The sequence below is a fragment of the Seriola lalandi genome, unplaced genomic scaffold (genome assembly GCF_002814215.2).
Source record: "Seriola lalandi dorsalis isolate HSWRI2012SDOR001 ecotype SW California unplaced genomic scaffold, Sedor1 jcf7180002054971, whole genome shotgun sequence".
NCBI lineage: Eukaryota > Metazoa > Chordata > Actinopteri > Carangiformes > Carangidae > Seriola > Seriola lalandi.
In genome coordinates, this window is record NW_019525522.1 from 1,254,533 (window position 1) to 1,270,020 (window position 15,488).

At 43.0% G+C, this 15,488-nt stretch overlaps 2 protein-coding genes across 3 annotated transcripts; one reads left to right on the forward strand and one right to left on the reverse strand.

The window, feature by feature from the left end:
* The first annotated feature begins 103 nt into the window (after positions 1–103).
* On the forward strand, positions 104–6,609 carry gpr174 (G protein-coupled receptor 174). Of its 2 annotated transcripts, none has more exons than XM_087170974.1 (4): positions 104–386; positions 583–838; positions 2,920–3,405; positions 5,116–6,609. In XM_087170974.1, exons 3-4 carry the CDS (start codon positions 3,202–3,204, stop codon positions 5,908–5,910), a joined length of 999 nt encoding a protein of 332 aa, XP_087027100.1. In that variant the 5' UTR covers positions 104–386; positions 583–838; positions 2,920–3,201; the 3' UTR covers positions 5,911–6,609. The 2 variants fall into 2 exon arrangements, with proteins under 2 accessions (XP_087027100.1, XP_023251714.1); XM_023395946.2 differs by having other exon boundaries at positions 684–838.
* Positions 6,349–13,017, reverse strand: LOC111646459 (integral membrane protein 2A). Its single transcript, XM_023395948.2, has 6 exons — positions 12,653–13,017; positions 11,861–11,998; positions 9,981–10,166; positions 9,775–9,885; positions 8,166–8,310; positions 6,349–7,771 (listed from the first exon to the last, which is right to left on the reverse strand). Exons 1-6 carry the CDS (start codon positions 12,722–12,724, stop codon positions 7,677–7,679), a joined length of 747 nt encoding a protein of 248 aa, XP_023251716.1. The 5' UTR covers positions 12,725–13,017; the 3' UTR covers positions 6,349–7,676.
* Between the last annotated feature and the right edge of the window lie 2,471 nt (positions 13,018–15,488).

Here is a 15,488-nt window from a genome sequence, read left to right on the forward strand (position 1 = left end):
TCACGGTCCACAAGGAAAGTAGTGACGATGAGCATAATAGCAGAAGTTATGGTGTCAAATATTCTTGTAAACCACACCCCTACTCTCACAGGAAGCCCTATGTGCGCTAAAACTCTCAGTAGAGAAGACACAGAGAGAAAGCAAGACAGACGGAGACATAGAGAGAACACAGTGAGAAATAAAAACAGGAAACAACAGTGTTGCAGAAGAAGACAGAAGAAACTGTTTACGAGGGAGAGCAACAGATAAAGTGGGAAAGAGAGAGAGCGGGACAGAGAAACTGAACAGTGTTAGAGGGGGAAGAGGGAGGGGGATGGCATGTGTGTTGGCTGATGCTTCACCCTTCTGCTTTTTAATGCGATGCAGCTTCGAGTTTGAAGACAGAGGTGAGACAATGTCAATCTCATGAATTCTTTTTAAACAAACAAACAGTGAGTGTGAGCTTTTGTGTGGAGGCGCTGGATGCTTTCAGTGTGAAGTCATGCCTCATGGGGGATCGTATGTTTCTCCAGTGTGTGGAATGTCTGTAATGTAGTGTGTGTGTGTGTGTGTGTGTGTGTGTGTGTTTGTGTGTGTTTGTAGGCCAGTGTCATGGTGTCTGTGTGTTCCCTTTATGTGTTAATGTAAGGGCACAGTATCTGGGAGCGGGGGGGGATCATGGCATGTTTTGTGTGTTGGAGCAGCACACGTGGAGGAACCTGGGTGCCCACCTTCAACATTTTGGGAGCTGACACACGAGGCCAGATGGAAAAGCTGTAACGCGCCAACAACCCACAGAGAGATGAATCATGGTGGATCATATAATGTGTTTCCAATGACAAGATCTGAGGACCCTAAGGTAGGGGAACAGCTGTTTTCTGAAACAGAGATTTCATATACCTCTAAGTCTTCATAAACCAAATATCAACAAGACATATGACATGGCTTCTGTCACAGTACGATGGTGATTGGACATCACAGATGGGCTGGTCTCAATAGGTTGACATTGTTCATATAAGTCCGCTGTGACAAGCCACAAGGAGGAAATGAGAGTCCAACACTGATTGGTCCTCACTAAGATCATACATGAGCCTCTGACTGTACATGCGTTTCCAAAGAGAAGAGAATCACACCAGAAAAAACGCAGTTAGGTCAGAGGTGAATGAAGCTAAAAGGAAGACCGGCTGTCCACTGGGAGCTGTCTCTGTGAAGTGGAATAAAAGGCAGAGCAGAGCAGAGGTAGAGGCCAGAGAGCTGAGGAAGAGTTTATATATTTTAAAGCAGAGTTGTACTGCATCCAAATCCCCTCTTCACTTATCCAAAATTCCCCTGCTTGTTAGTGACCTTGCTGGGAAAGTGGTGGAAAATTTATGGTGCTTAGGTACATTTTTGTACTTTCCACATTTACAAAATATTGTACTTTTTATCACCATAATAAAATAACTTTTCTGATGAAGATTTCACAAGAAATATATGTTAAACTTATTTAATAAAATACACAGTTAAAGGCAAAACCAGTGGTTACCAACCTTTTTAGCCTGTGACCTGTTACAAAAATCCTGTGGGAATACAGCTGAGGTCCCTGGTCATATGTCATATGTCTATATGTGCTAGTGGTCTCACCATAGAGTGAATTCAAACTGAAACATCTCATTTGCCTCCATTTATCTTACTGTTCACTAAAAAATGGAAAAATTAGAGAAAAGTCAGTAAAATGAATGGAAATCTTTGTTCCACAAACTACATTTTTTTCTTCTTCCTTACCCTATTAATCTTCTCACTCCCCCTCAAATTCATCATGTCACACTTTGGAGAGGGGCCAACCTCAACATGATAAATGAAATCATCAATTCAAATGATCAAGTCTTATCTGTAAAATACTGTATGTGTGGAGATCAGAACGATGAAAACATGTGCCTCTCTTTGTTCTGCTCCATAATCAGTTAAGATCTGTTTAGACAAAATCAGATTAGATACTCAAAGTATCAAAAGTAGGATCAGTATTCATAGCTCACATTGTGTATTCTTCATATGGGTTGTAGCAAAAATAAAGTAAACCAGCATACATCTGCTACACAGCTGTGGTGGGTGTATCACACCTACAAGCTGGAAGTTCATTTCTCGACATCACTGTGCATTTCCATTTGAAGTCGAGCTGATCAGAGCTTACACTTACCTAAAAAATCTATATGTTCTTAAATTAGTTTCGCTATGTGCCGTTCGATGTGTCAAGAACGCATGTGTCAGTTAACCACAAAAGTTGTTGTTCCTCATATCTAAGCAGACTTAGAGAAGGCAGGTTACTTTTGGTCTGACCTGTTAACCCTACACCCTGTCTGACTTGTAAACCACGCAAGTTTCACTGATGCCTCGCTCCAAGGCGTTTCACACTGGCTTATTGTAGGCCACCCTACAGGTGGAGATGCTGCACAATGAACAGTACGTGGGAGACCGAAGCATCAACTTCTCTGTGGGTTTGCATATTTACTGTAAATGCCACTGCAGGGAGCTGCTATCTTACACAAATGGATTTTTGATGATATGCAGTGCTAAAGACCTGTGCAACAAGCTGTGCCCATGGAAAGTAGTAGGTCAGAAGCTGAAAGGTGTCAGTGTGTTTGCATGTGTGTGTGTGTGTGTGTGTGTGTGTGTGTGTGTGTGTGTGTGTGTGTGTGTGTGTGTGCACGTCCTATTTATAAATGCTCTTCCTCAGTACTTGATAGCCGTGTGACATGCAAAACGTGCTGCCATCAAAAATTGATTTACTGTGACACAATTATCACACTGTTTTCTATCCCAGCATGCACTTGGTGAAATGAAACCAACACTCAGAGAGACAGACAGGCTCTTTTTGTTTCCTGCTTTATGGCTTTTGGACATAATTTTACACATCCTACTAGAAATGTTCTTAATTTGACCAACTTTTCTCTCCTCTACCAGGATGCCGTATTCTTGGGATTGATCGTGACCTGAAACAGTTTCTCAGCACTTGACACAACTTCAGCTTCGCTAAAAGTCATTACTTCTCTCTCTGGGATGCTGCAGAGAGCAGGACTGTAGTGGCACAGGTCACAGCCTGAACTCCTCCTCAGCATAATGGACAGCATGGATTCTCAAACAAACCCATCACCAGACGATAAGCAGCTTCCCTGATACAAGCTTCCTGTTTATTCACAAGGCAGCTTGTCTTAACACTTAAGAGTAGACAGCTCTTGGCTTAAGATGAACTCTGCGAACCAAAGCTGTAGAAACAGTGAAGATCTGCGAACGTACCAGCACCATGTGTATGCAGTGGTGTACAGCGTGATCTTAGCACCTGGCCTGCTGGGTAATGTGCTGGCGCTCTGGGTGTTCAGGGTCTATGTCAGAGAAACCAAGAAGGCGGTGGTGTTCATGATGAACCTGGCTGTGGCCGACCTGCTGCAGGTAAAACTCCCTCCGTGTCTTTTCTAATTCAGATTTTATAGTTTCATTACATTTTTTTTTTATTCATATAATTACTCACATACAGTTGTGTGCAAAGGTTTGAAGTGATAAGGAGTAAATACAAACCCTGCAGCATGTTAATGCAACTGTCACGTTATATTTCATCAGCTGAAAAAAAAAACTGTGACATGAAAACGTTTGTGCTCCAAAAGATTGGGAATTTAATTAGCTCATTAGGACTTATCAGTCAATAATTGTCATTATGTCATTGTCATTACATTATCTGACTCAAATCTTGTGGTCAGCTACCACTAACCAACTAGACCACTGACTGAAGATCTGATAACGAAGCTATAGTCACAGGCTAGAAAAAGATGCGGTTCCAGCTTTTAATATCCACTGTACAAAATGTCACTAAAAAATACCAGTTAAGGGGAACTATTGAAGTTGAGACAAGATCATGAAGATCAAGAAAACTGCACATCTGCTGGGTAGGAAGGCAAAGCAAAACCCCCCCACATGAGCTGCAGAAGAGCTGCAGGAAGGTTTAACCGCAGCAATGACGCACAGACAGGGTCTACATGGAGGAGTCACTGGATGGAAATCTTACCTTAGACCTCAGCACAAAACATCTGAGGTCCGCCCAAACCTTTGCAAAAAACTGTAGTTATATCTAACTCTGTCTGTTTGTCTCATCTCATCTACCCTAATTCAGCTAGAAACAAGTCATGGTGATTTTATTACTGATTAATCTATAATTTATATTTTCCAAATAACCCTTTAACTGGTGACACAGCTACGTAATAAGCATTAATGAACATAAACACGCTACACCGTTGTTTTAAAGATATATGGATATTTCAATTCCCCAAGCGTCCATAACTGTTGTATAAGTAGTTAATGAATGACTGATTAAACAGAATATAATTTAATGATATATAAACAAACACATGAACACATGTTTACATTATGTAATAAAACATCTATCAGCTAGTAAACAAAGTTGGAGTTGGTGGTGGCCTGGAGTTTTTATTGATTGAAAAACATGAATATGCAGACTTCACTAATACATATAATTAATAGCTATAATAAACAAAGGAGTCATCTTTCACATTAATATAAAATATTGTAATAGATGACAACTGTGTACTTATTTATACACTGGCCAGGATGCTTTGTAGGTGTTAAGAAATACATTAATAAACACTTCAAAATGTCTTTCTACAACCTTACAACAGATGCTAAGTGTGTTATAGTGTGTTATAAACCATTTATTGATTGTGCATATTCTGATTATAAATGACAAATAGAGGGATCAAAATAAAATGTTATCATTTCACCTATGTAATGGAAAATGTCGGACAAGTTTGGGGGCGTTGTGGGTGACAGGGTTATCTAACAATGAAACAAAACAAAAACAAAATTACGCACTGAGCAAAAATGCTTCACAAAGTTCAATCAAAGCTGATATTAGCTACTCAGGTCATCGACCACATGATTTGACTAAAGCAGACTTTAAACAACGTGAACTATTCCTTTACACAATTAATTGATTATCAAAATTGTTGATTAATCTTTTTTGTTGCTGCCAGATTGACTAAATGTTTCAGGAAAAGCAGACGGGCTGAATTACACAGTAGGAGCAGATGATCTAAAGATAACAGGCTTTTCTTCTTCTACAGCCATGCTGACACTCTCTGCTCTCCTCAGGTGCTCTCTCTGCCCCTGCGGATCTACTATTACCTGAACAACACCTGGCCCTTTGGTCATCCTCTGTGCATGATCTGCTTCTATCTCAAGTATGTCAACATGTACGCATCCATCTTCTTCCTGGTGTGTGTCAGCGTGCGTCGCTGTGAGCTCATCATGCGTCCGCTGAGGTACAACTCGTCCAAGCGAAAAGGGGACATGCTTATCTGTGCCGGTGGCTGGATGCTGGTCTGCCTGGCCTGTCTGCCGTTCCCTCTGCTGAGGAACCCCAAATCTGAACAAAACAATGGTGAACATGTGTGTTTCTCAGAGCTGCCCATGAGGAATATCAGTACTCCAGGGGCCTGGGCCCTCCTCATCATAGCGGAGCTGGTGGGCTTCATCATCCCCCTCATCCTGGTGTTGGCCTGCTCCTGTCTAACTGCTGGGAGCCTTCGGGACCCGACAGCGGGGGCAATTCATGACCGAGGGGAGAAGCGGAGGGCGTTCCGGATGGTGCTAAGCTGCGCCGTGGTCTTCTTACTGTGCTTTGCTCCTTACCACATCACCATGCCCCTGGACTTCTTGGTCAAAGCCAACGCTGTGAGCAGCTGTTCCTTCAGGGACCTGATTCTGCGATGCCACCCCGTCACGCTCTGTCTGGCCAGTCTGAACTGCAGCCTGGATCCGCTCATGTACTATTTCACAACTGATGAATTCTGGAGGCGACTGAGCAAGCCAGAGATACCAGAGAGCATGATTTTCAGCAGGCGTCTGTCTTGCATAACTGGAGGAGAGCAGGCAGCGGATGAGTAGACTACAGTCTAATCTCTTGTTGAAGGAGGGACTATTTTATCTCAACCACTAAACCCACACATAATTTTTATGCATTCCTAAAAACTACAGAAATATAATTTACATGCAAACCAGTATGTAAAAAATATGTTTCAACAGAGGGTGATTTTTTTGTATTTATTTATTTTTTAATAAAAATGTGTCTGTTCTAAATTTGCACTGCCCTGGTGAAGAATGAGCAGTTCCTGTTATGAAGCATGGACATGCAACAAGTGCCAACATCTCTAATGAGCATGGGGAAATACCACATACAGGAAAAGTCCCCTAGTCTGCTACATTTGAGGTCTAGATCCAGTTTTATGATAGGCTAGCAGCTTGCAGTTTGATAAAAGGGTGACGTCTGGCCTTCTAAAGTGCTGCTTTTGTTGGTGTTTTAATAAAAAGCAAACTGTCAAGATATTCAGTAGGTAAAGAAATGCAACTTTATTCAACAACAAAGTTAAGTTCAGTTCAGTAGCTGCACACAACATTTTTTTTTTATCTAATCTTCTGATATTCAGTTAAAAAGCTGAGACAGAAACACATTTGTACAAGCACACTTCCTGTCTGATTGTCTCTCTGTGCAGACATTGCGTGGGAAACTTTTGAAAATGACTATTTAGCAAAAGGCCATTTTTTTCATCTGACTTTTAAAAATCAAATAAAAGAATTATGCAGATACTTTGTTCCCGTCACAATTTTAATATACGGTGTTGTTCAAAAAGAACTTACAGGAACTTATTTCTTATGGTCTCAGTAAAGGTAATTCCATGTGATGGGATTACAAATTTATAAATAAGAATTCAAAAACAAGAGTCAAATTTGGTGAAATTTCCCTTTAGCTCATACATTCCTTCAGCTCATCAACCATCCTTCAAGTTTATTATCACAAATGAGGTTTCAACACAAACACATACACTGGTTGTATAGGGTGCTGGGCTGTTCACCATCAGGTTTACATGGAATCATCACACACCAGGACAGCAGAGGCCTCTGGGAGCAGCGGGGCACTCTGGGAAATATCTACAGAGTGGTGACTGAGAGACTGGGCTTGTGCGTCTCTGGTACCATCCATTAAAAAAAAACAAAACAAAACAAAACAACGACCAACATGTTACAGGTGCACTGTAACTGTACAGTACCACAACTCTCCAGGGTGACTAGTGCTATAAAACACTGTAACATCAAGGCTGCTCTATAGACCCCATTAAGAGTGGGAACAGTAGGCTGACACACAGACAGGTCTGATATGAATAACTTCTCAGTATCACGAGGATATTCAGTAAAATGACTAGCAACTCTCATCTGGAGGAGACCAGATGTTGTAACACAGTAACAACGATAAGATTAGTCTGCAGGGAGCAACAGAACAAAAACCAACAGAACAAATGAAACTTAATTATACCCTTAGTTAGCAGGTTGACGCTGGTTATCAGTACAAGACTAGCTAGTGTTTACTTGAGCAAGGGAGCTATGAGCTACTTATACAGGTTCAGGGGAATACAGCAGGGGAGGGGGCTAGGCTATAACGCTGGAACTTAAATTCACTTATCACTGGGGTTAAAGCAAGGGAGGCAAAAATTGGGGTTAAAGTTTTATACAAAAGTAACTTTCTGCTGAAAGCTGTTCCCTCCAGCGCCCACTCCCATCAACTCTGTCATTCTCTCTCACTCTGGCTCCCTCCATTACTCTCTCTCTCTCTCTCTCTCTCTCTCTCTCTCTCTCAGACCTACGCTCGTGCTTTCCCATCAAGCCTTGCAGATCCGGGTCTCAGTCACAAACTTGTTCTCAAAGTGGCGGATGGTGAAACACTCGTCCGCAGAGCGCTTGTGGATGCCTCCACCTGACAGACGCAGAGATACACAAACATTAGTTGACATGTTTGAGACATTTTCAACACCTTTTCAAGTTGAACTGAACTTTATGTTTATTTTTGCTAGGAAGGAGGTATGTGTTTGTGTTTTAATTTTCAAGAGAAGAAATTCAGTATTGGTAATATGGTAAAACGTGTGTATTAACCAAACCGAGAGCCTGTCCTCGTTAGTCATATTCGTAGTGCCAGTATGATTGTAATACTCTCTCTCTTACTCAACAGACTGTCATTGCATGCCTATCTCATGTGCTGTAATTCAAATCATGGTGGAGGGGGGCATTAACAAGTGAAACCAGATGCACATGCTGGTCCTTTTCAAACCTGACAAAATGTCATGAGATTTGGTCGTGCGCTACATCGATACCTGGCAGACTGGCACGACGTTGCATTCTGTACGTTTCCTTTCCATCACACAGCCGGCGGATGTAGAAGCCCAGAGGTTTGATGTCATCAATGCGCTCTGTCACCACCAGATCCTCGTGCACCAGGTAGCTGCGGTAAGAGCCGGACTGGGACAAAGAGGACGGATCGTGAAGGACTTATAATACATTATAATACATGTTTACTTTAATAAGTTCCTCAACAGAAAAGCAGCTCAGTGGACACAACAGCAGAGTATGAAAACTGAGGGTGGGAAGGATGAGTCATAACCAGACTTCCGCATTCAGTTAAACGCTTTCACACTACATACTGACATTTGAATATTGGACCACCACATACCAAATGCCAAATGTTTTACAACATGACATTGTGGACACCTCAGTGAAAATAAGTTTTTGAAATTTAATGAAACATTTTCCACCCTGATTAAAACTAAAAAACCAAACGCTAGTGTTGGTCACTCCACCATCATGTGGTTCTCGTTTGTCTTGTTTAGCAACCTCTTAACATTATACTTAGCACCATCATCACATCAAAATTTGGCTCATAACCAAACAATGTACCTAACGTATCACAGTGTCAGTTGCAGTTTGTGTGTAGTGCTAATTAGAAAGTGTGAGTATGCTAACACGCTAACCTAATGTTGATTGTGAACAGGGTGAACATTACATCTGCTAAACATTGGCATGTAGTAGAAAAAGAGTAAGGTTTCTGGCACAACTTCACTAACTTCCAAGGTGCATGGAGAACGGAAAAAGCAGCAACACTTGCAATAAACACAAGAACTTTATTAGACCGACGTGTTTCGGCTTGTAGCCTTCATCAGGGTCGCAACAAAACTTACTTACTTACTTGTGAAATGTTTTGTGATGACCCTGATGAAGGCCACAAGCCAAAACATGATGGTCTAATAAAGTTCTTGTGTTTACTGCAAACATTGGCATGTTAACATGCTGACTTTAGCTCTGTGTACCACTATGCCTGCAGCTGCTAGCAGGGCTGTAGACTTTAATGCCATGTCCCAATTCCCTACTACATACTGATTCTAAGCTGGTGTGAGTATGTCGTGTGTTCACACTAGAGAGGTGACAAAATAACATATACTCAAAGTATACAGTACGCAGTATAAATATGGGTGCTGTTGCACACATTATTCTCCAACGATGTAATAAACAAAGGGACCGGAAGACTTACTCAAAACTCAAATAAATTGTGGGTGATGGTGAATAACAAAGCTTTCCAAAGTGGCTGTTTGATTCACATCCTACATCACACATATTTGATCATTTCCTGTTAGTATAACATGTTGTACTGTATGTGTAATATGTAGTATGGACCTGAGACACAGCTTTAGTCTCCAATATTCTACTGATACCCTTTTCATATCTAAAGACAATGAAAGGGAATTACACAGGATTCAATCTCTAGAAGTATTACAAATCCCTGGATTTCCCCAGGTAATATGTAGTCCTTAGCATTAGTGAGAGTACAGTGTGACTATAGTTCTTCTAATATCATCCAAGCTAACTACGTCTCTTACATTGGCAGCTGCATCCTCAGATCCAGGTAGCACCCTGAGGATCACTACTCACCATCAGCTGTGAGAAGAGGTCAATGAGGTCCTGAGGGGGGAGGACCACCGAGGTGTTCAGAGGAATCACAAAGCAGGTTCTCAGAGTCAGGTCCAGATACGCCGTCAGCTTCTACTTAACAAACATGCACAGTAATCAGGAATTAACAGGAGTATCTACAGCATTGTGGGTGAGGTATTCAGTGTGTGACTTTTCCTTATGCTCACCCTGTTGAAGTCATGGAGGATGTAAGCAGGGTCTCCAGGTCTGAAGCGGGGAGGGGGGACGCTGATGACGGCCATGCTGTCAGAGATTTCCACCTCCTCCTCCACCCGCGGCAGGTAGTACGGCTGGCTCTCTCCTCCAGCTCCGGGTGACACGTCATTGAACTGCATGGCTCCGTGATACAGCCTCTGAAGGAGACGCGCCAGAGTGAGAGCAAATTACATCACTTTGATAAACATAAAGACAGATCAAATTCAAAGCCTTAATTTGTCATCAAATGTGTTTATTTACTTCTTTTAATGCGCCTATGTTCTTCACTTTATGTTACTTTTGTTTCAACCTTCGGAAAATCAGCACCAACCCTTTCTATAGACACACGCTTTGAGGTTGCATGTGGTCATGTGTACATGGGGGAGCGAAAAAAAACATCTGCCACCAACGTACCTTGTTATTGTTAAACAGAGTTAAAGTCAAATCTCTGACTCTGCAACCTCAAGTGCCAACATCTACGCAGCCAGTGGTTTCACTGCAGTGCGTCTACCTGTTTGCTCAGTCACTGTCTCAGGTTTTACAAACAGCACCAGCTTTTTCACAGAAATAAATCTGGAGCAGGATCTCTGCAGCGGCTTGTGGCTGCCAGGGGGAGCCAAAGCACGTGATGGGTTTCAGCGGGGGCCAGTAGAGTTCTTTAAGACTCTCAAACATGACTCACGACATAGACAGGACTAAAGGAGCAGTGCTAATGAAGCTTAAAGCTGCACCCACTAGAGGACAGAAAACAGACTCAGTATTGAATCTAGTTGTAATGTGTTATAATGTCATCTTTTGTGTACTGTGTATATTTCTGCAAGCATGCAATTAATATATAGTTTTATGAGATAAAAATCTTTGTGTTACTAAAATGTTAGTTTAGATGTGAGGAAACAACTGATATGAGGTAAATAACCAAACTGCTTCTTATAAGAACTTGTTGCTTTAACAAGAGGAAGAAGAATGTTTAGTATTTAATATCAGAATATGTGTATAACATGAATCTCCTAAACAGAGCTGAATTTCATTTGAGCTAAGAGGTGTTTATGCATTGTATGAATACTTTAATAAAGATGTTTTAGGCTTTGACTCATTTGCAAAGAGGAAAAACCCCCATGGGCACACAGAGAAGCTACAGTGAATGCGAGACCCTCCCACTGACAACACAGCAAAATTCAAATAGTCTGCACTTTCTATGAAGACGGAAGGATGCAAGAGTCAGCAATCTTTGTTTCCTACCAAAGCAAGAGCGTCCTGTTAGCAGTCATGTACAGCCTTAATAATTCTGCTCAAACTCAAATAACATTTCCCCTCCTCTCTCCGCCTGCATGTCTCTGGTCATAGTGACATTTTTGAAAGATTGTATTCCAGCATTCTGTCTTTATTAGACAGTGTAGAAAGAGACAGAAAACACAGGTCAAGTGAAAGAGGTATGACTTGCAAAAAAGGTCCACAGCTGGAATCGAACCCATAGTGTTACAGCTACTGTACATGATGTGTATCTTAACCACTAGGACACTCAACTGCTGTAATTCATTAAATGGTTCAATCTGGTATATACATCCCATGATTGTCCACCTTGGTGTATTCTGTATTTTGTAATGTTAATATAGCAAATTTAAACTAATGTGCAGCCTGGACAGAGGATTTCTAATTGTGTAGCCAGGATATTGAGTCATATCACATTCCTTGTGGCAAATGTGAAGGTGGCTGTTTGACAAAGTGTCAGATGGGACACAACTATTACATTTCTTCAACATAGCCTCATAATAATGGGAAGACAAATATCAGCTGTAATAATAATACAATACTAAACAATACGCACAAACACAAGCTAACACACACAACAAACCTTTGGGGTGAAATATCGATAGAGACATGCTCCCCCCACTATGAGCCCGCTGAGGATGAAGGCGATGCCCAGCAGGGTGAGCAGACAGCGACCTGTGGAGCCCTCGTTGCCTGCTGGAGCAGAGGCCAGCTCAGGATCCTACACACACACACACACACACACACACACACACACACAGACACACACAGACGCACACACAGACACACAGATGCACAAAATACTTTCAGCAATTCAACAGTTAATAATTATACTATTGCATGCACTGAATGTCAACAATCAATCTATACAGCTCTTGTAGGATCCTACACACACACACACACACACACACACAGATGCACGCACGCGCGCACACACACACACACACACACACACACACACACACACACACACACACATGCACACAATACTGTCAGCAATTCAACAGTTAATAATTATAATATTGCATGCACTGAATGTCAACAATCAACCTATAGCTACAGCTCTTTGACTCAGGAATCCTATAATCCCATTCAATCTTTGGCCTCTGCAGGACAGCTGTTCAGGAGATGGGCGGTCCAACTTGTGTGCTGCATCAGGTGTAACATGATCCTCTGTGCATTATGTGAAAAACACTGCAACCCACTGAATATTCTATCTGCAATATACATGAGTAGGCATAAAGCCTCTATGCAAATGTACATGGAGAAAGTCCACGCTCAGAGCTAACGGTCTGCGGCCGGTGCAGGCCTGCTACAGGGGAGGCTAAAAAACACACACCGGGCTCAGACACCGCACTGAAACCCGCTAGCTCACCTTCACAGCGGCCGGCACATCTTTGCCCAGCGCCTTCTGCGCCAGAGCCGAGTTAAAAGCGATCTTCACCATGGCGGCGCGGAGACGTCAGCTCGGGTTTGTTGTGCAAACAGAAAAGTGGACAGTGTCTGCGCAAAGCGAGCTCCGTTTATCCTCAGCTGCTCCACGATGTGACGCACTTTGCTACCTCGGCTTTATCTAGCGCTTCCGGTGGCTGGAGGGGATTAAGATCACATCCGAAACAGAAGCTGGAGAATCTACTTCAAACTCCGGCTACATAACATAGAAAAACCGCTCACGCTTGGCTTGATTTTAACGACTGTTATTGCTGGTTTGACAGTGACCACTGAAACCATTTATTGGCTCATTTACTCTATCCTCTCCTGAGAGATGATTTGTGTATATTTGGCGCCATCTAGTGGCCGCCGATGGGAACTCTCCACATTTCCCTCTGATGAAAACGCTTCCTGTTGAACTTTGGCACTTTGAGTGAAAACTGTGTTCATGTAATTGCTCTTTTCTGTACAGTACATGACATAAACATGACTCAATCTTGCACTGACTGCACTGTAATGTAATGAAAATAATATTATGAGTATATAATGTAGCCTATTCAGCTCTGTGAATATTCCACTCTGTGAACTGACCGTAAATAAATTCCCTCCTACATGCTGGGTACTACCTGCCAGTGTGTCTGCCCACTCACACTGACACACACAGTACACGGCCTTCACTGCACTGTGTGGAAACACAGGCCAGTGCCAAGGCTATACAGTACGTCTGACACATATCCTCAGTCCTCTCGCTCTCTCTCTCTGGTCTGCGGTGGTCCTCTGCTTCCTCTGCTTTCGCTCTCCTGACTCATCGTTGTTCATATGAGTAAATAAACACTTACTGCTGCACCAGCGCTTTAATTCCACGCAACTCTGTGGCATCTCTCCAGCCCTCTGCACTGCAACTGTACCATATGCATCTCCCACTCTCACAAACACACACATAAGTACACACACACTCTGCCAGGCTATGATATTTCCTCTGTTAAACAGACAGATTGGACCGGTAATCACCACTGAAAGGTACATAAACAGAGCAGCTGATTTCTGTACCTAACTCCCCCTCCTAACCTCCCCCCAACACTGACTCTCCCCGAAAACCCTAAGTGGTCCTGAAGGCTTGTTTATGGGCTCGTCTTACGCTGCGTTTGATCTGAGAGCTTGCCCACACATGCATGCGTGGACACACACGCACACACGCTACAAGAGAGAGAGAGAGCCAGCATTAGCAGTAATAGCTGAGATGATAAACAAAAGACTTAGATTTAATCCTGAGGGCTTCTCAGCATCACACACAACAGAGGAAGAGGAAAAAGCAGGGGAGGGAGTGAGGAGGCGACCACACTCTGAGGGAAACAAGGGAAGTTTGGGGGAAGAAGCGTGGAGGCAGGTGGGGGTGAAATGGAGTGATTCAGGGGGAGAGTAAAGTGATGACTGGGAAAAACACAGAGTGGGAGTTACAGGGAGAGGCAGAGCAATCTGCAGTGTCTGATGCTTGAGTGAGTTTTCCGAGGAGCTGATTAACGGCGGATTAAACTCGCCGTCCATCCAGTTTACATCTCAAACTTTCTAACACGCCTGCTGGGTAGAATGTCTGAGCCTCTCAGACTGAAAAGAGAAAAACATACACAAATGGACACCCATGTTATTGTGCACAGGCACACAGAGGCAGTGGGCGTCATAATGGTGGATGGCAGGCGTGTATGATGGAGTTTGAATGCCAATGTTTCCCTGTGGTCTGCAGCAAACGTCCAATAAAAGCAATAAAAACACACCCGCTACACACACGCATACACAAACACACACTCCTTGCCTGCAATGTCAGCAAACTGTGAAAGTCTGCAGGGGCATAGCTGGCTTCATAAAGTGTGAGAAAAAGAAGCTCTCATGCATGACATCACCCACAAATATGAACACACACACAGACACACACCTCATAGATTTGTCATCAATTTCAATACCAGACATGTGAAGCCGCAAGTGACAAATGACTTTGTCCCCTTTTCATGCTCCCAAGCCATACACACACGCACGCACACACACTTACACACTCACACTCACACTCACTCACACACACACACACACACACACTCACACACACTCACTCACACACACACACACACTCACACTCACTCACACTCACACACACACACACACACTCACACACTCACACTCACTCTCACACACACACACACACACACACACACACACACACACACACACACACACACACACACACAGCCCAAAAACTGCTATGGTAACATCTGACCACAGAGCTGCGTTGAACTGAAAAGTTAGACACTGCTCAGTGCTTCATAACGTCACTGACATGTCTTCATGTGGACCCACCATAATCACCATGTGCCTCGAGTGGGAGAACATTTAGTGGTCAAAGAGAGAGAGAGAAAGAGAACGAGAGAGAGCGAGAGAGAGAGAGAAAGAGAGAGGGCAGAAGGAGATGGAGAAAATGTAAGAGAGAAACAAAAGAGTTGGTCTCTTGGGTAGACATGTGGTGGAGAGGAGTGATGCTGGTTCAAAGCCTCTTTCAGATTCCCCCTCAAAATCAGCATGCATCACACTCTCGTGATCCTTGCCCCGCCACACACACACTTTTGGCAATCACATATGGCTTTGAGACAAGGGTGACAAATGAGTCTTGCCTGTGAGTATCAGCTTCTAAAGCCACCTTCGCTCTCCCATGGCACTGCCTGTCTGCCTGTCTCGTACTCTTCATCCTCTCAGCTTGGCTCACCTCAGGGAATGTAATAATTTCAGGCTGATGG

What these genes read in the sequence shown, in the direction of transcription:
- gpr174 (XM_087170974.1), top strand. Translation starts at nt 3,202, where the DNA reads ATGAACTCTGCGAACCAAAGCTGTAGAAACAGTGAAGATCTGCGAACG. An exon ending in CTGTGGCCGACCTGCTGCAG is followed by an intron (nt 3,406 to 5,115) that starts GTAAAACTCCCT and finishes TGCTCTCCTCAG; the next exon opens with GTGCTCTCTCTGCCCCTGCG.
- LOC111646459 (XM_023395948.2), bottom strand. Translation starts at nt 12,724, where the DNA reads ATGGTGAAGATCGCTTTTAACTCGGCTCTGGCGCAGAAGGCGCTGGGC. An exon ending in ATCGATATTTCACCCCAAAG is followed by an intron (nt 10,167 to 11,860) that starts GTTTGTTGTGTG and finishes CGTCTCCTTCAG; the next exon opens with AGGCTGTATCACGGAGCCAT. An exon ending in ACGTCGTGCCAGTCTGCCAG is followed by an intron (nt 7,772 to 8,165) that starts GTATCGATGTAG and finishes TGCGTCTGTCAG; the next exon opens with GTGGAGGCATCCACAAGCGC.